Source organism: Saccostrea cucullata, unplaced genomic scaffold (assembly GCF_032062105.1).
Source record: "Saccostrea cucullata isolate Sc308-1 unplaced genomic scaffold, CSIRO_AGI_Scuc_v1 ctg1165, whole genome shotgun sequence".
Taxonomy (NCBI): domain Eukaryota; kingdom Metazoa; phylum Mollusca; class Bivalvia; order Ostreida; family Ostreidae; genus Saccostrea; species Saccostrea cuccullata.
This window is the reverse complement of record NW_026920569.1, coordinates 89,305-113,980: the sequence shown is the minus strand read 5'-3', so window position 1 is coordinate 113,980 and position 24,676 is coordinate 89,305. Positions and strand designations below refer to the sequence as shown.

The 24,676-nt window shown below is 33.9% G+C and overlaps 2 protein-coding genes across 3 annotated transcripts; one reads left to right on the top strand and one right to left on the bottom strand.

Annotated features, from left to right (window-relative positions):
- Positions 1 to 1,498: 1,498 nt before the first annotated feature.
- LOC134251283 (DNA-directed RNA polymerase II subunit RPB11-a-like) lies at positions 1,499 to 4,697 on the bottom strand. The gene is made up of 5 exons (XM_062733673.1): positions 4,630 to 4,697; positions 4,229 to 4,318; positions 3,287 to 3,309; positions 3,064 to 3,215; positions 1,499 to 2,244 (listed from the first exon to the last, which is right to left on the bottom strand). The coding sequence occupies exons 1-5, from the start codon at positions 4,680 to 4,682 to the stop codon at positions 2,206 to 2,208; spliced, it is 357 nt and encodes a 118-aa protein (XP_062589657.1). The 5' UTR covers positions 4,683 to 4,697; the 3' UTR covers positions 1,499 to 2,205.
- A 798-nt stretch (positions 4,698 to 5,495) lies between these two features.
- LOC134251269 (uncharacterized) lies at positions 5,496 to 21,923 on the top strand. Of its 2 annotated transcripts, none has more exons than XM_062733655.1 (12): positions 5,496 to 6,280; positions 7,577 to 7,778; positions 8,066 to 8,272; positions 9,716 to 9,751; positions 10,000 to 10,151; positions 11,549 to 11,735; positions 11,837 to 12,082; positions 12,289 to 12,512; positions 14,732 to 14,855; positions 16,661 to 16,843; positions 19,036 to 19,196; positions 19,864 to 21,923. In XM_062733655.1, the coding sequence occupies exons 1-12, from the start codon at positions 5,534 to 5,536 to the stop codon at positions 20,026 to 20,028; spliced, it is 2,634 nt and encodes an 877-aa protein (XP_062589639.1). In that variant the 5' UTR covers positions 5,496 to 5,533; the 3' UTR covers positions 20,029 to 21,923. The 2 variants fall into 2 exon arrangements, with proteins under 2 accessions (XP_062589639.1, XP_062589646.1); XM_062733662.1 differs by lacking the exon at positions 16,661 to 16,843 and adding an exon at positions 15,365 to 15,541.
- Positions 21,924 to 24,676: the final 2,753 nt, after the last annotated feature.

Sequence of the window (24,676 nt, the reverse complement as noted above, 5' to 3'; positions counted from 1 at the left end):
ACTGAAATTTTCGTAACACATGGGTAAAGGTGCCAAGGAAAAATATATTACAAATTTGAAGACTGTGAGCAGTGAATTATATAAATGATCAACTGCCTCTAATATGAATATAATGGCAGTGTCCATGTTTTGCAATGGGAAACCCAAAATATGTGTAGGATGAAAAAGTAATAGAAGGTGCACAACGGCAATATGTAATTAAGATTCTATGAAAATTTCGTTCAGTGGTGTAAGAGGAGTTGCGGAGATGGGTATACCTAAAGCGTAACAAACAGATGGACGGAAATCCCGATTAATAAATACCCTCCCGCTTTTCAAGCAGGGGGTATAAAAAAGGACTAATGTAGGCAGGCAAGTATTATGGCCCATGCATTTTTTTGCTATTCAATGTCTCTGAATGTCTTTATCAAGATTGTTGCAACTCAAAAAATCTGAAACAGTTGTCTGTATTTGAAATAATAATATTGTTCACTCACTTAACCTCCCGATCAAAGATTTTATTTTACATGTTCAACTCCCATGAGTGCTTTCAGTACTTTGATTTTTCAATCCCATTTCAAACGCACTTGTCGAGTTGTGCCCTCTCACTTCGTTGCATTTATACTTCCAATCTTTGCCACTTAATATTCCGTGGTCTTAGCCTTTCAGATCGATCGAAAGAACACAGGTCATGCCAAATGTCCTGGTTTCAAGTACCTGTTTCACTTTAGTGCCTAATTGATCTTTCAATGAACTCAAAATGTTTTTAAATGTAGAGATGTCTGAGATGATCGCGAAGAGACCATGAGTCTATTGTAGAATACATACAAGACCTATGGAGGTCAGTGCGTGTTTTAGAGATCACTGGGAGATCTTGGGCGTGTTTTAGAGATCACTGGGAGATCTTGGGCGTGTTTTAGTGATCGATGGGAGATCATTGGGAGTGTTCCACGTAAATGTTCTCCATTTTATCAAGCACACTATGATATACCTAACATTTACATAAAAACAAGCATACTGTAGACTACCGAGAGATCGCACAAGTTTGGACGTCTGACAATGAATTGCACATCTAAAAACTGTAATATCTAGGAAATACCAAATGATTGATCCTGTGAAAATTGCCTTATTGGTAAACATATGTTGCAACTTTAATCCCCTTTTTGACACTGAATTTTGAAACAATATTGTTTGCAGACAGGTACAATGTATATGACAAACTCTTCAAATGAAAAAGTTTTACGATCAAAGTACTAAAAGTGACAGGAGGCCACAAAAGTTAAACATGTTAAATGTATTATCATGGCTTAAAGACAAGAATACGTTTTCTATTTTGATATTCTTGATAAATACACTGTGTTATAAATAATTCAAAGATCTTTACACTCATTTCTTTCGATATTCACATAAAATCAAGAATGATTATCTTATTAGACAATACAACAATGCCTTTTGGTAACTGTTGTAGTCGTTTTATATACTAAACAAGCACTACCTTTTCATGAAGAACAAACTATAGTTTTTGAGTTGTAGAAAACTTTTTTATTTTCATGTTCATAATTATTCATGGAAACCACTGTTCTACAATAATTTTTATGGATTTTTGTTTCTTCATTAATTCCAGCAAATGAAATCAGAACAGTTCAATTTTAATTTTTTTAAAGCTTTATCTGTAATGCATCCATTCCACAAGACATATTCTCTTTCATAAAATATATACTGAATTGGTTGATAAAGAAACAATAAATGTCCATAATTAGTTACAGATATTTAACAACATTCTTACAGTTAAAAAAAATCTTCTTGGATTTCTCTCATCATTCACTAAATATGACAAAACAAGAAGTGTCTCACTTAATGAGATGTGATGGCATAATCAATGGAGTATGATATTTTACTTAAAATGATAAAACAGGCACACTAAACAACAGTCACTCAAAATGTTCACATACACTATAATACTCTCAGACTTAAAAATACAACATACTTCCTTTCAAATCGTCTCTCTTTAACACAGAACACAACCTCGGAGGGAACCCCACATAATAATGAAAATCTTTAACTCCAGTACTGAATTTCACATGCTTCTCCTCCATAGTCCATATCCTGCTGATTTTGTAAATTTTCATCAATCTGTTCAGGAATATATTTCTTTGCCTGCTTCTGAACACATTGTCGTAGAAGTTCTTTGTTTTTCTATAATGGAGCCAGATTGTGAGTGTTTCTCTATATCAAATCACCTTCTTGTTTCTCACGGACTGCCTCCTATTCAAAACAAAAAAAAAAAAAAAAATAAGCTCAGAAAAAGATGAGATCAGTCATATATTTATACTCTATTTTCTGATTAAGTTAAAGAAGAGGTCCAGACAGACTTTAGACAAAATCTGATCAAAAAAAGCTCATTTGAGCTCTCAGCTTATGTGAGCTAAAAACTCACAAATAAGTTTGGATACAGCTCTACCCAACTACATTTAATTGTACACGACAGGAAAAAAAGATATGGAGAAAAACAAAATACCCATGGGCAACAATGCTAACCTGAGTTACATTATACCTGCTGTTCCTCTACAGATTTAAAAAGATTATTCCTTGAAAAACTGAGACACCATATTATATGGCTCAACCTTAACTCAAAAAAAATCTCTCTTCTAACAGTGATCAGTGCTAATCTACTCTATATCTCTCCTCTAACGGTGATCAGTGATACTCCACCTTAAATCTCTCCTCTAACAGCGATCAGTAACAATTACCTTAAATTCCTCCTCTAATAGTGATTTGTGACAAACTACCTTATATCTCTCCTCTAACAGTGATATGTGAAAAACTACCTTAAATCTCTCTGTTTTCAGTGATTTAAGATAAACTACCTTAAATCTCTCCTCTAAGAGAGAAAACTCTTAGGATAAGATTGGTGATGGTGTGGGTGATGGCCTCCTGGGGATGTTTTCAGTGATCTGTGACAAACTACCTTAAATCTCTTTGTTTTAAATGATCTGTGACAAACTACCTTAAATCTCTCCTCTTATAATGATCTGTGACAAACTACTTAAATCTCTCCTCTAACAGTGATCATTGACAAACTACCTTAAATCTCTCCTCTAAGAGAGAGAACTCTGAGATGAGATCGGTGATGGCGTGGGTAATGGCTTCCTGGGGACTGTAGTCAGCTGTTGTCTGTACCCTCAGGACAAACTTATGCTCCAGGGGGTGGGGATTTTTATACCCGGCAAACAGCAAAACACAGGTTTTTTTCATATTTATTTAATCATTTAACAGGTCCAGTCCAAAGACTATTTCTACCTACGTACCTGAGGATCCTTTCTAAGCTGTCTGAAAACACAGATGTTTTTTTCATATTTATTTAATCATTTAACAGGTCCAGTCCAAAGACTATTTCTACCTACGTAGCTATTAATTTAGCTACGTAGGTATTTAAAGCTACCCAAAGTAGCTATTTTTACCTACTTTTTGTATTATCTACATTTCGTGGCCAAAGGACTGAACCGCGCAACATGGTAAATACCATATTTTTTGATACAGTCACACTAATGATGAATACGACAAAATTTTGACCAAAAAACGATTACTTCCTGAATGGGCAATTTTACATAACTTTCTATGCAAAATTGATAATATACGAAGTAATCATTTTTTAAAATGTAATTTAAATAAAATTTTATATGAGGATATAGGAGTCGTCAAATCCATCATCAGTGTGACTGTATCAATAATTCAGTGCTCACCATGAAGTTTTGTATTAATTTGTAGAACAAATACCATGAAGAGAACTAACTGTTATCTATCCATCTTCTTTATTAAAAAAAGGTGTTTATTATTTATCATGTAAATAAAGATAGAAATTTAGATTATTAAACAAATGTTAAAGCCAGTTAGGAGTTATCGCCGTTCGTTGTAACCGGCTTCTAAAACATTTTTGTGACAAATTTAATATAAAGACCACAAAATGCAAGTAAAGCAGAAAGTAGGTAAAAATGTGGCTTATTTTCCTTTGGGCAGGTTTAAATACCTACGTAGCTTTTAATAGCTATGTAGGTAGAAATAGTCTTTGGACTGGACCTGTTTAATTTACCATGAAGAGCTAAGAACTTTACTGCATGAAGTATATACAAAGGTATTCAATATTATGTTCATCTATGAATAAAAGAGTTTTTAATGATAGCCATTCCAAACAAATGACTGCATCTTCTACGATTGCTGATGATTTTCTTCACTGACAGTTTATACTTACGCTGTGATCATGTTTCCCAAAGTGTGATCCTCCTTGTTGACAGTAAATATGGCAGCATTTGGAACTTTGGTGTCCTTCTCAATTGTTATTCTACAAAATATTGACATATTGCTTAAATTGATAAACTTGAGTTTGAAGGAGTCATTAATCCTTTAAGTGGATACAAGTCGAAGAAAAAATCATCATCACAATGAAATCTCATATTTTGTTGGAATTTGTTCAGGTCATTTTTAGTTTAAAATCAAATTTCTGAAATATTAGCCAAAATCATCTTCTGATATCATGACCATATTCACATTGTTTATGTTTTAATTGCCACATAATATTGATAAAATGCTAAGTACCCTGCTGTAAGTTAGAGATCGAAAAAATTAAATAATCTATTGTTAAAAAGTACCAACTTTTTTTCTCCATCAAACAAAAGAAACGATTCAAATGTTGGTGGCGCATTCATCTTTCCGAGTTTCTTACTTCTTTCTATGTAATGGAGTACTCGGTTTCTTAAAGATGGGATATTTTCATTTGAAAAGATCTGCACATGAAAAATATGAAATTTTTAGAGAAAAATTAAACCAATTTTCAATTTGAAATGCTTATACAATAATTTTTAATGCTTAAATGTAAATAAAGTGGATAATTTGACTTTGATTTATGTTGAAGTGTATTGATCAGTCTTCTAAATCAAGCAAACCTAAAACCGGATTTGCGACGCATGTCGCACGTAAAATAATTCGTGATAGGAAACATTTTCTTATCCTCCAATGTTCGATATTGTCAAAGCTTTCATTCCCCGTAAATTTTTCTAAATATTCTTTGAATATTGTAATAATCCTTTTTTTATTTGACTCACAATTATGAAATCGAATTCATTTTCAGGCGAATTATTTGATGTAAAAGTTGTCATTTCACATTTCATTGGGTTTTTTCTCTGTTCCCAGTTTATGTTTTGAGGAAAATGGTAAGGGAAATTTTGTGTTAAGTAGACAGCATGTATAATTTGCAGTGACACATTTTTTACGACTCAAGTTCATCTTTTCCAAAGATTTATATTATTTGCATTTTGCATGAGCTAACAGCTTTTCTAGGAGTTTCTTGTCCATCACAACTAGGGAGCTGCTACTAGTGCTAGTATTAAATATTGTAAAACCTATGCAAGTTCTAGAAAGGGATCTTTGTGGGCCCTTATGTTCTAGATAAGTTTAGGGAGATGAGTTCTATTCTTTAAATTATTTTCTTATGATAATTATTTCTTTTTTTTTCAGTGACCCTTAGTTTGAACAGTATGACCTGATTATAGACCTGAAGATGAGGTGTAGACTGCGGTACCGCTCAGGTTGGACCGCCTTCCTGTTTCTTTTTACTATTGCTGGCGTCATTTTAACGTATAATCAGATGAATGAGGATAAGAAATCAAACATCAAAGACAATGTGAACAAACAGGGACCTAATGTTGTGGAGATGCGCCAGAAAGTCCAGCGTCCTGTACAGCAAAAACAGGGGAATTTGTTCAATGAGGTGCCTCTGATGGAGGAAGATAAGACTGTCCGATTAAGGAGGCTCCTCTCCGATTTATACCCAGACAACTGGGGTACGGCTCAAGATGCCGACGAAATGGCGTACAACATTAAGATTCAGTTGTCTGACTTAGGGTACGAGAGTGGACTGACGTGTAAAGACGTAGATAACCTCAGAATCTCACAAGCGATCAAAGTGGGTGCAAAAAAGTATGTCGATCGTGCAATTCTCCAGCCACATAACACCGAAGTTGTGATAAAGAGTCAGGGAAATGACCAGGATACTAAGATTAAATGTATGAAGAAAGTTTACGATGCAGATAAATGTCATAATATGGGAAACTATCACCTCATGAGGGAGATAATTCTGCTATCCGTCCTTAAACACCCAGGCATCGTAAATTTCCTTGGTTTCTGTATCCGTGGAGACAGTATAAACTATGATATCAAGAAGAAGGGTTTATTGCTGGTACTGGAGTCTGGAACACCCATCACTGCCGGCATTTTAGCCTACACCCAGTGGGAAACCAGATTAAGGGTGAGATATTTTATTTTGTTGCTTTTCTTTTTTAAGAGAATTAAATTAGTTGAAGATCTAGATATTTTCATTGATGTCGAGATAACTTAAGTATATTCAAATGACAAATAATTATCTGGGATTTTAGTACATTGTAAAAGCAGTTGATTGGAGATACCGTAAAACGAGAAAATTTGATGCATACGTATTTTAGTGCAAACGCTATTGGGAATACATTGACTCAAATAAATTTTAGCGCTTGCACTTGTCATTAAAATATATAAATGTGATATTATTTTTTTGATCCACGCCCGTATTTGACTTTTTGTTTAGTCAAGCATGGAAACACAATTATAGCACTCCCGTATATATAAGTAAACAATTGTCAACTTTACCATGGTGTTGCAATCACATAGACGTGGCACAATGTTAAATTTTATTTTAATTTTATTTTAAATAAAAGAAATGGAGTATTCTCACATTTTATTCATATTAAAGCAATGCATGCATCGAAGGAAAGTTGCATGGATAAATGGTAATCATAAGGTAAGATAAGCTTTATTTAAAGTCAGTATGGTAGTTTAAAAAGTAACACAAGCTCTAATGAGCTTTTGACTGGCATTTTTTAACATATACATAACAGTAAAACTATGAAAACATGCAGCACTATATAAACATAGAATTACTTGCAACAATACAGCACACAGTCTAATTTAAAGGACATTATCAGTTAAAGATACATATAAAAACACACATGTACAGACACAAAAACAATACAGCACAGATACAAAGAGAAAGCAACAGATATATATAAGTCACACCATTCCAAAGAAAAAAAAAAAAAAAAAAAAAAAAGTTTGACACACATACACAGACATACAAACAAAAGGACACAACTTACCTAGTGGAGCAGGCTGTACACTCACAATCATAATCAGGTATTGTCTGCAAGCTCAATTGCCTTGCTTGATTGCATTGTTTACCTCGAGGCGATAGATGATTGACACGCCGAGAAGCCAAACTTTAAAGGTGCTGATGATAAGTATTGGGTAACAACTAACAATAGTTTGATTAAATCAATTATGATTTGGCAGAACTTTCTCGATTGATGCACACTGCAATGTACTTATGTGAAAGCTTTGAACATACATAACAAAATAATATTTAGAATTCCTTTAGCACACAATAAATTTTAGCGTTCAGGGGCTCTTGCGCCAAAGGCGCTAAAATTAGTAGTGCACCAAATATTCTCATTTTACAGTAAAAGGAATCAATATAGATGTTAAAAGCTATACAGATTATCATTTTTTTTAACAGTACGCCATTGAGTTGGGTGAATTACTGAAGTATTTAGAAGAAAGCCCACTGGGGAGTGTGGAGGTACTGGGGATAAAGATGGACGATTTTGTGACGGCGAAAGGGAACCATCTTAAACTGGTAGACCTAGACGATGTCAGCTTGGAGGAAAAGATGTGTCAGTCTGACGCTGAATGCAAAATTCCAACAGCGTCACTAGCACGTACGAAACTCTCATTCTTAAGTTTTGTTTGATAAATACTACACAGCTGTTCTCTATTCAGTCTTGGAGGTTGTATGTTTAATTGATTAACATTGCATCAGCTACTATTCAATTAGATATATTTTATTTTCAATATATTGGCAATAACTAACAAAAGTTAAGTTCTCCTTGCAGGTAATAATCCTGATTTGGATATTAAGTCGGTCCAAATTATGAAAAGGATTTTCCTTTCAGTTTCTCAACATGCAGGAAATATTTAATATAATTTTTGGTTTCTGTATCTGTAGATATGCCCTGTGAGAATGGGAGATGTAAGGATTGGAATGCCAAAAACAATCTACAGAGGGTGGGAGCTTCGCTGTTCCTTCAGCTGTTAGGAAATCCTCCACCACAGCTTTCTAGTGGAATCAATGCACTAAAACAGAATATTCTCCTTCTAAATATAACAGCCAATCAGATCATCAAGAAACTGAGAGGAATGCAGTCAGAAACAGGTCAGCCATGAGTGTGTTTAATGTATGTCTTACCATGAATATTAATCTCAATGTAAAGCATAAACTTGCCATAAGTAATATAAAATTCTGAAAACAAGGTTATTTTGCCCATTTGCCCTCTCATACTTGCAAAGAATTCAGATTCTGTTTGTGATGTATATTGTATGAGTATAACTCAGTTATACATGTAATAAATATCGGTGTTGCATCTTGGGATGCAGACTACTATTGTTTTTAGCTCTACTGGTCAGAGACCAGAAGAGCTTTTGCGATAGTAATGCATCCGGCATCCATCCGTCTGTAAACAATTTTTCAAAACGCTACTCCTCCTACGATTTTAGTCTGATTTCAATATAACTTGGCACACAAGTAGACTACACTAAGATGCATAAAATAGTGCATCAGTTTTTGATTTCAATGAGCGGTGTTGCAATGGTTACTAAAAATAGAATTTTCTGTGAAATTCCTTTAAAACGCTACTCCTTCTACAATTTTAGTCTCATTTCAATATCACTTGGCACACAAGTAGACTACACTAAGATGCATAAAATAGTGCATCGGTTTTTGATTTCGATGAGCGGTGTTGCAATGGTTACTAAAAATAGAATTTTCTGAGAAATTCCTTTAAAACGCTACTCCTTCTAAAGTTTTGGTCTGATTTCAGTATTACTTGGCACACAAGTAGACTACACTAAGATACACAAAATAGTGCATTGGTGTTTGATTTCGATGAACAATGTTGCCATGGTTACTAAAAATAGAATTTTCTGGAGAAATTCCCTTAAAACGCTACTCCTTCTACAGTTTTAGTCTCATTTCAATATCACTTGGCACACAAGTAGACTACACTAAGATGCATAAATTAGTGCATCGGTTTTTGATTTCGATGAGCGGTGTTGCAATGGTTACTAAAAATAGAATTTTCTGTGAAATTCCTTTAAAACGCTACTCCTTCTACAGTTTTGGTCCGATTTCATTATCACTTGGCACACAAGTAAACTACACCAATTTACATATAATAGTGCATCGTTTTTTTGATTTCGATGAGCGGTGTTGCAATGGTTACTAAAAATAGAATTTTCTGAGAAATTCCTTTAAAATGCTACTCCTTCTACAGTTTTAGTCTCATTTCAATATCACTTGGCACACAAGTAGACTACACTAAGATACATAATTCTGTGCATTGGCTTTTGATCAGTACAAACCAGCAGAGCTACAGTCTCGACAGAGACTTCTGGTTTTAAGTGATGTATGTGAACTTTATTGGGGGAAAAAAATTAAGTAATTTGGAACAAGTCAATTTTTATCTATTAGTGAGTGCTATGCTAAGTAATTTGGAACAAGTCAATTTTTATCTATTAGTGAGTGCTATGCTAAGTTATTTGGAACAAGTCAATTTTTATCTATTAGTGAGTGCTATGCTAAGTGTAGAGTTCTTTTTAGATTCTGGTGTTCAAGGCCAAGAGAACAACCTCCAAGGTAATATTGGTTAGTTCTAGAAATCTTGTTCTATCTGAATACCTAGTTATTTGTTACTCTTTAATTTTTATTATCATTTTTCGTTAAAATTTTCAAGATTTCCCCCTGTTTTGTTTTTTTTTCAGGAAATGCCACAGTATATTAATCTTTAATGGATCCCAAACATAAATTTTATTTTATCAACAAAACACTTTTATTTAACAATTAATAAAATTTCATTCTACCAAAATGCATTTTACATTTTTAAGGTCGTCAAGGAGTGGGTCAAGACTTGAGACAGGGTCAAGGTCATGCTAAGGTTGAGATGGTACAACAAAGAATTGTGTCAAGAAACGAAGATCAACATCGCCAGGAAGAAATTAACTCAAATCGAGTTTTGCCCGAAAATAAGTATTCCAGTGTAAGTATAAAGTAAAACACTCTGATAGTTAACACGCTTATTTAAGGAATGACTCTAATTCTTGGCCAAATTATTCGATGATAACCTGGTTTGGGTCAGTTTACGCTTTATAATCCGCGAAGCGGAATGACTCTAATTGTTGGCCAAATTATTCGATGATAACCTGGTTTGGGTCAGTTTACGCTTTATAATCCGCAAAGCGGATTATAAAAAAGCGTAAACTGACCCAAACCAGGTTGTCATCGAATAATTTGGCCAAGAATTAGAGTCATTCCTTATAATTTAATTTTTAAATAATTAAACAACTGTGGGTGTAAAATTGTATTGCTTTTTATGAGTTCAAATATGCCGCTCAATAATACATCCCTAGTAACGGAAGTGATATGAAACTAGGGGAGGTAATAACTGATATACAGATCTAGCAGCCATGATGTTTGTGTGCACGAGGTAAGATTGAGCTACTGTTTGAAGTTAAAGATACATTTATTAAATCTGGAATTTCCCATGAATTCCAAGGACTGGAAATGAGGGGATTGTATGGATACAGCTGATCCAGCTGGTTGTCAAGGGGTTGTGTCCCCATATCAAACCAGGTTATCATGAAATACAGTAATTTGCGTTCCTTTTTGGTAATCAACCAATGAGAGACTAGAATACAAACAAAATTAAATTATAATGAATTATTGCCCTTAGTGAGGTGATTTTCATTTTCTGTGGGTTTTAAACATACTGTAGACTTACTTTTTTCCACGGGGTGATAATTCCGCGGAATCTCAATTTTTGTTTAATCCGCGGGTAGAAAATTACGCGGATTTTTTAGACTGTCACTATATGCCTTAATTTATAAATATTAAATGTGCTTGCACAAATTTCCGTGGAAAATTTGTAACCGCGTAAAGTATAAATTAATACCACGCGGAAAAAAGTACTTCTACAGTATTGTAAAGCTAACGGATATAATGAATTATGTTTATAACCATGATTTCAAAGAAAAATTGCCCATCCCTGGGTTTTTCATTATAAGCATGCTTTACATATGAAGAAATGTGTAAAAAGGGTAAAACTGGGAATAGAATCTCCTGCTGAACAGATGACTGTATAGGTCATAGCTTCAGAAACTTGTGATACTCAGGTGACCATCAAGGGCCCATATTCTTCTTACTTATATGAAAGGAAATTTTATTCTGTTGAATTTTAACTGATGCATAGAGGAAATTGCTTACCAAAAGTAAAAATGACCAGAAAAGTACTTTAAATCTTTCCCAGATGTAAGATAATGTGTCAGTGCATCACTATATCAGATCTGTATGTTGTGTACTGTATCAGCATCGGCATATCTGGGAGTTTGGGAATTATCACTGTAATTTTAATACCTTGCTTGATACTGTGTGTTACAGAGTGGAGATTACCGTCGTATCGAGCAGTCTAACTTCCCGGGGCAATACGATTACACCTGTCAATCATCTCGAGTCTTGTGGGGGTGTGTCCTCACCGTACACAGTCTGACGGAGGCCAAGAATTTCTGTAACAAAGACCCCCAGTGTCAGGCCTTTGTCCTGTTTACCTCCAATCCCGACGGAGATTGTAAGTCTTTACATGATGTGATCTATCAAAAATTCTTCCCTTTGTTATCTTAAAGTACAGAAGGTACATTACAGTGAAGTAAAATCTCTGTTTAATTTCAGCTTTGATGACGATGGTAGCTAAGAATTCTGGGACGGGTAAGCCCCAACCCAATGTGGGAGCCACGCTGTTTATCAGGACGAGCTTGGGGAATGCTGGTCAGAATCTCCCTCAGAACTTTGTACCCAAAAAGACCACGCCATCATCTGAAAACTCGGTGGCAGAGTGTCGCGTGAGGACCTGGAACACGAACTCAGAGGCCAGGATCACCAGAGAGAGGAGACTCATGACTCACTTAGGACTCAAAGGTAAAATAGCAATATCTGTATTAGGTAGATTTAGTGTATTATATTGTTAGTATTCCCAATATAAGCTTCTGAGGTTTGTCTTAATGATTCTCATTTTAAAAACACATTAACTGGTATTACTCATTAATACAGTAATAAATTTAGATTCTATAACATTATTGTTTCACAGTTGACAAATTAATTGCATTTTAGCATCTTTTGATTAGGTATATCAGAAGATAACTGGAAGTTGAAGGTAAAAATGTCACGCATCGTTAAGCACACAGGCGTAGACAAGTTTTCTCTTTCTACCACGGTTGGAGCTCGGTTTGACGTTGAGCTCAATAATCTGGAGAACACGATGAAGAAGGCTGTCTTCCTGTATGAGAAGGGACCCTCACAATACCACATTGCTCATCTCTTACAGTACCATCTAGACAGGATCTTGGGGGTAGGCACCAAAATGTATTTTATTGTTCCCTTGAGGGCACATCTCAGGTTTATATTTTATATGCCATCTTATGAGGTTCTTTTTAGTGATGTTTGTGTTACATCTTTCAGTCCTCATTTTAAGAGAAAAAATTATGTCAACAGCTAGAGCAAAGTACAAACGTGTACTTACAAAATTTATAGCATTTCTATTTCTACAATATTTAAGATATAGTATACCAGACCCCTCTTACAGTTCTGTGGTCCCTGACAGTGCTTGATTCTATTTTTAGATATACCAGACTCCCCCTATGACAGTGTTTGATTCTATTTTTAGATATACTAGACTCCCCAACAGTTGTGTGGTCCCTGACCATGTTTGATTCTATTTTTAGGTCACCTGAGTAACTCAGGTGACCTATTATTATCCGTTTTCGTCCGGCGTCGTGCTTCGTGTGTCGTGTATTAACATTTGAACATTTTCATCTTCTTCTCTGAAACCACTGAACCAATTTCAACCAAATTTGGTATACAGCATCTATGGGTGGAGAGGAACAAAAATTGTGAATTTCATGGTCCCCGCCCCCCGGGGGCCTGAGGGGTGGGGCCAAAACCACTAAAATGATTGCAATCTTTAAAAATCTTCTTCTTTACTCCTGGACATCAAGCAGGCAAACTGTTGGCATGAATGTAATGTGCATTGAGTCCTCTACCAAAATTGTGAAATTCATGGCCCCAGGGTCTGGGGTTCTAGTGCTAGGGCGGGGCTGTATAGATTATATAGTGAAAATGCATTATTTCTTTGAAAATCTTCTTCTCTGCTCCTGGGTATTAAATAAACTAACTAAGCACATAGTTATTATGAGCAAGAGTGCCTCTTCCAAAATTGTGAATTTTATGGCCCCAGGGTCAGGGGTTCTGGTGTTAGGGCGGGGCTCTATAGATTATATAGTGAAAATGCATTTATTCTTTGAAAATCTTCTTCTCTGCTTCTGGGTATTAAATAAACTCACTAAGCACATAGTTATGATAAGCAAGAGTGCCTCTTCCAGATTTGTGAATTTTATGGCCTCAGGGTCAGGGGTTCTGGTGTTAGGGCGGGGCTCTATTGATTATATAGTGAAAATGCATTTATTCTTTGAAAATCTTCTTCTCTGCTTCTGGGTATTAAATAAACTTACTAAGTACATAGTTATGATGAGCAAGAGTGCCTCTTCCAGATTTGTGAATTTTATGGCCCCAGGGTCAGGGCTTCTGGTGTTAGGGCAGGGCTCTATTGATTATATAGTGAAAATGCATTAATTCTTTGAAAATTATCTTCTCTGCTTCTGGGAATTAAATAAACTAATTAAGCACATAGTTATGATGAGCAAGAGTGCCTCTTCCAGATTTGTGAATTTTATGGCCCCAGGATAAGGGGTTCTGGTGTTAGGGTGGGGCTCTACTGATTATATAGTGAAAATGCATTAATTCTTTGAAAATCTTCTTCTCTGCTTCTGGGTATTAAATAAACTAACTAAGCACATAGTTATGATGAGCAAGAGTGCCTCTTCCAAAATTGTGAATTTTATGGCCCCAGGATTAGGGGTTCTGGTGTTAGGGCGTGGCTCTATTGATTATATACTCAGTAGTAAAAATAATTTCTTTGAAAATATTTTCCTTTGCTTCTGGGTTTTATGCCAATATATTTATGATGAAGAAAGGTGCATCTAGCAAAGTGTTTTTTTATGCCCCCAGGGTCAGAGGGGGGGGGGGGGGGGTACATAGTCTGAAAATAAATTAATGCTTTGAAATCTGCTCTTTAGTATTAATCAACCATTTTATGATAAATTTGCAAAATTTTGAATATGTGGCCCATGGGTCAGTGGTTCCTTTAGGGTGAGGTGCACAACTGGGTATAAAGTGGAAGTGCATTTTCTCTTTGTTACTCTGATATACCTCTGGGTATTAAGTAAATGGAGTAAACATGCTAAGTTAATAATTATGATAAGCAATGGTGCCTCTTTAAAAATTGTAAATTGTGAATTTCATGGCCTCTGGTTTAAAACACGAATCAAATTTAATTGTTTGAAAGTTGTTACATAATACTCAGGTGACCTATAAGGCCCGTGGGCCTCTTGTTAGATATACCAGACCCTCCTACAGTTGTGTGGTTCCTGACAGTGTTTGATTCTTTTTTTAGATATATCAGACTCCCCCTACTGTTATGTGGTTCCTGACAGTTTTTGATTCTATTTTTAGATATATCAGACCCCTCCTACTGTCGTGTGGTCCCTGACTGTGGGGGACGTTGCTGATGTTGAGGGAGACAAGGTCTGGGCGGAGACTCTAGGACCATTTCTGGGCAACAAGGATGACATTAAAGGTCAGGAAATACTTATCCAATCAGATCAACTCCTTCAATACAGAATAAAGCCTGAAGGGGTTAATCAACTTGTTTTCCTTATATTACCCATGATATATCTAGGTTTTTACTCTGACTGTCATAAAAAGCTCACTAAATATCTATGTCAGTACTGCTAGCTACACATATTTGCTGTTTTGTCTGTATTGATAAGTATTTTGGCAGTCAATTTTATTTGCTGGTATTGATTCATATTGTTGTTGTTGATGATTTTTCTCTCTCAAAAAGATCTCTTAAAGGTGAACTGAAGACAAGACGTGAATCGCTTGGAGATTGAATTATCTTTCCACCTGATATTATTTGACATTGATGGACTTTCTTCAGGAATTATCCGAACACTCTTTGTTTCAGAGGTTTTAGAGCCAGTTACCAAAGTGACATAATTTTTTATTTTATTTGTTGACAGGTGACATAATTATTTATTTTATTTGTTGACAGGTGACATAATTATTTATTTTATTTGTTGACAGGTGTACTCTCTATTCCTGTCCCTCCTGACATAAAACCAGAAAATCTCACCATAGTTAACAAAACAAATGTTGTCAGCTCAGTGACAGCGTTTAACAAATCAGAAAAAGTACAGCTAGAGCAGCTGTTTCTGAGGACATTGAGCAAGTCTGACCCCCGCAAGTTAATCAGTCACAAAGGTGAGGCTAATGGCCCCAAACAACAGCTAATCAGTCACAAAGGTGAGGCTAATGGCCCCAATAACTGTTACTCAGTCACAAAGGCACCAATAACTGTTACTCAGTCGCAAAGGTGAGGCTAATGGCCCCAATAACTGTTACTCAGTCACAAAGGTGAGGCTAATGGCCCCAATAACTGTTACTCAGTCACAAAGGTGAGGCTAATGTCCCCAATAACTGTTACTCAGTCACAAAGGTGAGGCTAATGGCCCCAGTAACTGTTACTCGGTCACAAAGGTGAGGCTAATGGCCCCAATAACTATTACTCAGTCACAAAGGTAAGGCTAATGTCCCCAAAACAGCTAATTGCCAACAAGGCGTAGGCCAAACAACTGGTAGTGGTTTGAAAAGGTTATGCTAATGTCCCAATCAACAGCTTATGTTCAACACAAGGGTTATACTAATGGCCTGTCAGTTGTGCATGGGGATTTTTGATATCAAATTGCCCCCATATTCTGATTTTAACATGCCTGTCAATCACATCTTTCAAACTGTGACATTCATATCTGTAGCTAGCTGACATTTACATGTAGAATGTTATTTACATTTGAACTAAAAAGTATCAAAAACAGGAGTCTTAGAAAAACTTAAGGAACCTGAAATGTACTTTTAACTTCTGGGATTAGATGACTCAAAGTATCGTGTGCATGTTGAAAACTCACTTTATATATACCTATATATGCATGGCTTATTTCTGCATAATTTGAAATTTCACAGTGTTTTAATTTTTAGAAAAGTTTTAAATATCTTGACATTTAACTTCTTATATACATGTACTGTTAAAAAAAAAGATTTAAACACTGTAATTTTTCAATCATTGTGGGGATTGAACAATTAATTAATGGTTGTGTAATCTTTCAGAGCATGGGGAAGTTTTGGTTTCCAGACTTCAAACTTTTCTGCATTTCAAATTGACTCTAGTTTTCAGAGTATGATGGAGCTTTACACAGAATGGGCAGCTGTATCATGACAAGGGCATTTTCTAATAGCATGGGAAATTCAGTGCACAAGGGTGATATGTCTAACACTGGGCCTTGTGCATGACTTCACTAATGCATGACCTTCGTTCCCTATATATAGGTGTACTGACGACCTCTGTCCCACGAGTTATACGCGAAGGTCAGGTACAGATACAGAAACTGAGCAGCATGACTACGGAAGTCGAATCATTCAGTCGCCTCGAGAAAATGCAGTTAGAATATGTGTTCCTTTGGTTTGTCGCAAAAGTTCGTTTTGATGAGGATGTCCATTATGGTTACAAAGGTCAGTCAACATCATAATAAATACATCCATCTGTTGATACAAAGGTCAGTTAACATCATAATAAATACATCCATCTATTGATACAAAGGTCAGTTAACATTATAATAAATACATCCATCTATTGATACAAAGGTCAGTCAACATCATAATAAATACATCCGTCTATTGATACAAAGGTCAGTTAACATCATAATAAATACATCCATCTATTGATACAAAGGTCAGTCAACATCATAATAAATACATCCGTCTATTGATACAAAGGTCAGTCAACATCATAATAAATACATCCATCTATTGATACAAAGGTCAGTCAACATCATAATAAATACATCCGTCTATTGATACAAAGGTCAGTCAACATCATAATAAATACATCCATCTATTGATACAAAGGTCAGTTAACATCATAATAAATACATCCATCTATTGATACAAAGGTCAGTCAACATCATAATAAATACATCCGTCTATTGATACAAAGGTCAGTTAACATCATAATAAATACATCCATCTATTGATACAAAGGTCAGTCAACATCATAATAAATACATCCGTCTATTGATACAAAGGTCAGTCAACATCATAATAAATACATCCATCTATTGATACAAAGGTCAGTCAACATCATAATAAATACATCCGTCTATTGATACAAAGGTCAGTCAACATCATAATAAATACATCCATCTATTGATACAAAGGTCAGTTAACATCATAATAAATACATCCATCTATTGATACAAAGGTCAGTCAACATCATAATAAATACATCCGTCTATTGATACAAAGGTCAGTTAACATCATAATAAATACATCCATCTATTGATACAAAGGTCAGTCAACATCATAATAAATACATCCGTCTATTGATACAAAGGTCAGTCAACATCATAATAAATACATCCATCTATTGATACAAAGGTCAGTCAACATCATAATAAATACATCCGTCTATTGATACAAAGGTCAGTCAACATCATAATAAATACATCCATCTATTGATACAAAGGTCAGTCAACATCATAATAAATACATCCATCTATTGATACAAAGGTCAGTTAACATCATAATAAATACATCCATCTATTGATACAAAGGTCAGTACTGGATCAACATCATAATAAATACATCCAACTATTGATACAAAGGTCAGTTAACATCATAATAAATACATCCATCTATTGATACAAAGGTCAGTCAACATCATAATAAATACATCCATCTATTGATACAAAGGTCAGTCAACATCATAATAAATACATCCATCTATTGATACAAAGGTCAGTCAACAACATAATAAATACATCCATCTATTGATACAAAGGTCAGTCAACATCATAATAAATACATCCATCTATTGATACAAAGGTCAGTACTGGATCAGCTCTGGTGTAAACATACACCTATTTATACAAACACTACAGTAAACACACAACTAGTTTTTCTTATTTTAGTATGAAGTTTTCCCCATTTACCTGTACTGATACATTGTCTAACTTTTTAAAAGATTTTATTTCCCATACCAATGCTACAACATTGGAATTTTCTACACAAATCTATATGGCAGCTGCCAGTGATGGGGCCCTAGCTAAACTCCATCAAAATAAAATAACATAGATTAATCCTATATCATCTCGCAGGATGACAACATGATAATACTTGTAGATTAAAAAATAGTAAATAAATAATAATAATACAAAGTCAGACTTGACTATTCACCCATCTTTTAAACCACACATTACCAATTTGTGAAATAAAGACAAAACTGGTCGTTGATTCATTTATAAGTGAATGAATGATGTATCTGTAACCCTTGATAATGTATATACTTAGGTGATTAGGGTTTGAATGATGATTGGAATGGTAATTATGTAGCTGGTATGCATGCTGATTTTAAACATTTCTGAAAGCATTGGCTGAGATTTCTATTAAACCTAAAGCATTGTTAGTGATATGAGATACTAATAATCTGTTGGGTGTAATATTTATTCTAACTATTAAAATCTTTGTTCTGACAAAATGCAATGGGGCAGGACTTCAAGATGTTAAAAAAATTACCAAACTTTTTCCTAGGAAAGTATTAGTACACTCAGATTTAAAATTAAAAGTTTTTTTATTGAGTATTTGTCTTTGTTCAATAACATCACTCCTGTACAGTAATTTATAATCTGTCATTCTGTTTTCTGTAGGGCACCTGATCCACTTTGGGGCTGACGGGGCATTCCAGGACCTGAATGTTAAACTTCTGGGATATTTTAACAATTGTCAGTTTCCTAACGTTGTGTATAAAGCCCTCAGTTGCTTCAAATGCTCCTCCAAAGGCTCACAGATCTGCTCCCTGGGGCAGGAGGTAAGTTTCCTTCAGACAGCCCCAAAGGAACATCACTTTTTAAGCTTGCTGGCGCTAATGTACATGTACATTATCAGAGAAAGTTTCAAAAGGATTTCTCAATTAAAAAAAAAAAACTGAGCCGGGAATAAATTCATAATTCACCAGATTTACTTACTATTTTACATTTACTTTCCTTATGTGTATCATAGGTTATTAGTGATTCACAGATAAATTTAAAGGTTTCCCCCAATCCATCATTAAAAAACATTACCAGAGATAAGACAAATGTTAGAGATGTAGAATAGAGATGTAGAATCAACCATTGAGTATTATATGCAGTAGCCTTAGAAATAACTTATACCAAATTTTTCCTTACCCTGAAAATTTAAAACTACATTACCTTTTGACATGTTTGAATGATAAAAACTTTCAAGAAGCAAAATGTTTCATGTTTCAATGCAAAGTTAAGAAAAAAATATTTTTCATTCATTAGGTAAATGTTAAAAAGGGAACATTTCCCATGCAATGCATAGTTATTATCAGAAATAGTAGGAAGTTTTTTCTTGAAGTGCTACTCTGTTGAATGACATTATGTAGTCGTGATCCTTTGTAGTCCACAATATCAGAAGTAAGTTAAGTTGTATCTCATTCTGGTTTCTTTTCATTTATATGATTTTTTTTCCAGGCAATGCAAAGGATTTTGAGCCATGGTTTCACCAATCGAGACATCAAGATCCAAAACCTGACACCAAACGAGTTGACGACCATCATTAACGATGCTGCTTCGTCAGTTCTGAGCATCGTGGACACTTGTATCAAGAATTTCGGCCGCGATCAAGTCCTCTACTAATTCATGCTTACTAAGTTGGCAGGAAAACCAAGCAAATATTTGGAAACGAGATCAAAGTGACCTTTTCTGCATTAGATGGAACCTCAGAGTTGTTACATTGAATCGCAGAAAAAGTTGCCAACTGAATATGCATAATGTTTTGTAAGACACGTTGTAGACAATTTATTTTTCTCTATAAAAATCCTTGAGTTAAGTGCAGTGAATTGCACTTAATGTGATATGTGTTATTATGATATTTCTGTTAATCTGATAAGATACTGTAAACGTATTACATTTGGCTGTGTATTCTTTTTAGCGCTTTTGGCAGAAAGACACTTCCGCTAATTAAAGTACAACGCTAAATGTTTTGTACTTGCATGTAAATAAGAATGATAAGAAATGAGCTAAATTAAATCTACGCTAACTTGTTCAAAACAATTTCCGCCAAATATCGTACACGCTAAATATAACACATTTACAGTAATTACTTTGTTCTACACTTGTTTTTTTTTCCTCAAACCTTTGTACATCCAGAGAATGTAATTTTGAATTAATAAGAATTCAGTGTTGAGAGCATAACTTGTAAAATATAATCAAAAACTGAGTTTATCAGTGTATCCATTCTAAAGTATTATATGTTCAGTATCATATATTTTATTTTATATTATCTGATATTTAATTATCAGTATAACTGAAAGCCTTAATGTACCTTTTTTTTTGTATATCTTTTTTTTTATTTCTAACAACAATAAGATAATGTACTGTAGGTGTATAAACAGACTAGAGATTACAATACATGTAGAGTTTAATCATAGGAATTCACAAAATTTTAGTCATATACATTTATGTGTATACATTGTATAGAGAAGGAGAACTATAATCAGATGTTGTAAAGTGAACATAAGATTAAATCATGTATTAGTATTTTGCTATATATTACTGATGTAGACTCAAACAAAGCTGTTTTGTATATCCTTTGTATTGTAGTTATACAGACTAACTTTCCTACAGTGAACTCATTTACTACAAAATCCTACTTACTTTGAAGTTATACAAAGCAATAGAAATCCTATTTAATGTACCAAAGCATTTTTTCTGTTTTCAAAGTTTCTTTTGATCCAATTTCACTGTATACAGATTTTGTAGCAAGTGTAAAGGACTTCGGTAAATTTTTCATTCCAATTTTGATTTATGTAAATGATTGTACTATAAATCCAGTTCTCTGTTGTCCAGTTTGTGACAAATTATTTATAAATGTACGTATGATGATGAAGCAATAGAGGGAGATTTGTTTACATTCTGTTGTTTTTCAGAATTAAGCATAGATGTATACCTGTATAGTTGTTACTCGAGTACACATATATGTACATGTATACTTGTATAAAGTCATAAAATGTATAAAACGTAGATGTATTAGATGTAGGTTAACCCTCAGTATTTATCAAATATCTATTCCTTCTGTACATTTTATTTTTTTAGAGGGTTGTAATTTGTATCTGTGATATAAACATTTATGTCGCAATGAAAGGTCAGTGAATTTTACCATTTACTCAGAACCTGAAATCCTATGATGTCATATCACTATTTACATTTCCACTTTGTAACATAATGCCCTTGTATCTTCATATGCATTTTATATATCTCTTCAGAAAGGGGGGATGGGCATCACATTGTACACTTTTATGTTTTTCATATTAAGAATGATTTAGAGGAGTGAATATATCATATGATCTGATATACAGGCTACTATTGCTGTAAGAAAGGTTCCTTTGGCAACACGTTTGTTAAATCAACTATTTAGGTAGCATGAAAATATCACTTCCTACCTAAGTGTAAAATCATCTTTATTTGCCTGAATGAGTAAATCATGCCAATGCATATCACTGTGTAATATATAGAGGATATTCAATGTTTTGTTGTTGTAAAATTACAACCTAATCCCCCAAACACCAAAAGATATGTAAACCAAGACACTATCTATAGTTTATATTTTCACGAGTGCGAAGCACAAGTGAAAATACAAAAATTGTTAACAAGTAAATAACAATTCATATTCAACAACAAAACATTGAATTTTCTGTTTACTACATTTTTAAAAAAAATTCTTTGATTTTTTTTACCTCTATGTTTTTGGTATACAGGCATAGGCTACTTGATGTCATAGTTGAGCGGTTGAGACGTCATATCTAAGTGAGGTGCAAACATGAATTTAGCAACATATTTTTTGTAATTTTTACAGTTTTATTCGCTGTTAGAATTGTTTATTTATTTCCATCTATCTTATATTAGGTCAAGGAAGATTTTTTTTACAACAATCTTCGTTATGGGAAGAGAAACCTATTCGTCACACTGTGACAGGATATCATTTTGATATCCTTTCACACTGTGACAGGATATCATTTTTATTCAATGAATAAATTACAGTATTTCACGAGTAAAAATGTAATAAATTATCTTTTGTTGAGTAAAATTACAACATAATCCCCCAAACACCAAGATAAACCAAGACACTGTGTATAGTTTACATTATCCTTCATTTGTGTACACCAGTTTAAGAAGTACACTCTCATTGTTTTATTTTTATGGCACCTAACAATTCATTGTGACACAAACTGCAAACCTCGGCCTCCATTTAATCTTCAGGTTTCACTTAGTAGGATTTCATAATTGTGTAAATATTTGAGGGTTTTATTTTATTTCACAGGACATCTTAAATATGTTAAGCAGATGGAAAAAATATTATTGTTATATTCTGCTTGAAACTATTCTTATGAGATTTTTCATACCCTCAGTTTTGTAATTTATAATTTACATAGTCATGGATTTTTTTTTAATTTTGCACCAGGTATTATTGTGTTGATGCTCTAGCAAATGATTCTACAGTTAAATAAATGTACATGTATTTCTTAAATTTCTATTTGGAACATTTTGGCTTTTCATTTTCATTCAGAACTATTGGAATGACTTTATCGGGTGCCCATAAGCAAGTTAATCATAGAAACTTACATAAGATTAGATTTGCACCAAAATTGTGTTGTCTTGAGACAATAAAACCACACAACTGTGAAAAATCACAGATCTGTAGAACAAAAGGCCAGGGTTGCCAAGGGAATGACCTTAGTGTTTGTATTTTAACCTTGATCTAACAGGAATCAAGGTCAGGTCTGTAACCAATGAATCTCAGTTTTATTTTATTTCAAATGGTTTCTTTGTTTTCATTGAGTTGTTATTTGTATTTTCTGTTATCTATTCTTTAGTAGAAACTGTCAGCGTTAGAAAACTGTTCAGTTTACACTTGAAACACTTAGTTGCAGGATATTGAATAGTTATACAATTATGTACCGTTAGTTGAATTTGATATGTTTTTTCCTTAAAGTTAATCATGTTTTTGTCCCTTTTCTGATATAATTTAGATGAAACTGTATCAATATTTTCATTGCTGTGCAAGTCTAAATGGTGTTTTGTTTTTATATCTCCTTGCAATATTTAGATGCTGCCGCACCAATGAAAAACACATTTGGTAAAAAGAATTGTATACACTGCAAAATTAGTTCATAGTTACTTTTTGTTTCATTTTAAAACTTTTTTCTACTTTCTGGTTGGATATAGAGCTCGTTAATGGTATAGTAAAGGTGCATGTATTTATATTTGGAAAAAAGAATGTTTTGGTTGATTTTTTTTTCTTATTCATGCTTGGAAGCAAAGAAAGTAAAGGCAAATTGTCAATTTTATGTATATTAAATTTTCTGCAATAGACTATAAACTATATAGACTAATAGCAAATGAGGGGTGATTCATTGATATAAGTAAACAGTAATTAAGAAAAAGAGGATGTTTTACAAGCCATTTTTTGTGGACTTTTTCAGACAAAATATTTATCAATAAAAACATACAGGGTAACTTGGATGGGCTTTCCTCCTGATGCAAACTTTTCTTACTATCCCATTAACGACTTAATTTTATCACATTGTTTGTTAAAGAATTTATCTTTGAAGTTAAGACCGATACCTTCAGAAATTCGACTTGTGTTGAAAAAATACATGTGCAAGCTTCAGAAAATGAATATTTTTTCTGTTTTGTTCTTTTTTTTCTAAGAAAACTCTTTTTAAGCATTTTGCATTCAGTGCCTGTGAAGAGGTTATATTTTTGTATGTTGACTGCAGAGTTGTAATGGTTAATAGGCCTTATAGCTCACCTGGTCTTAATGACACTTAGTGCTATGTCATCAGCATTAACTCTTGGTTTTGTACCTAACACATCTGAGCACGGCTGATTGTTTCTCTACTTCACTTTTTTAAGGTATGGATTTGTATATTTTGCACTTGTGTTCATGTATATTTTTTTTTTTCATTTTCAAAAAAAAATTTTATTCATAAACCACAAACCAGTGTTTATTTATTTCTTCATTTCAAATTGATTGTGAGCTCAAAAACGAATATGACTGCACCTTTATCTTGCGTTTTGCCGTAAAGAACATCAACTTACTAGATTTATTTAGATAAATGAATATTTTGTACTATTTATATATTTTTGTTGTTAGTTAACTCTGAATTATGCACACCATATATTGTTGGATATCCATGTTTACACTTTCCAGCTTGTTAATAAAGATATCTATACAACAAGGTTGTGTTTTAGTAGGTATGTCAATGAATAGTCAACTATAAAG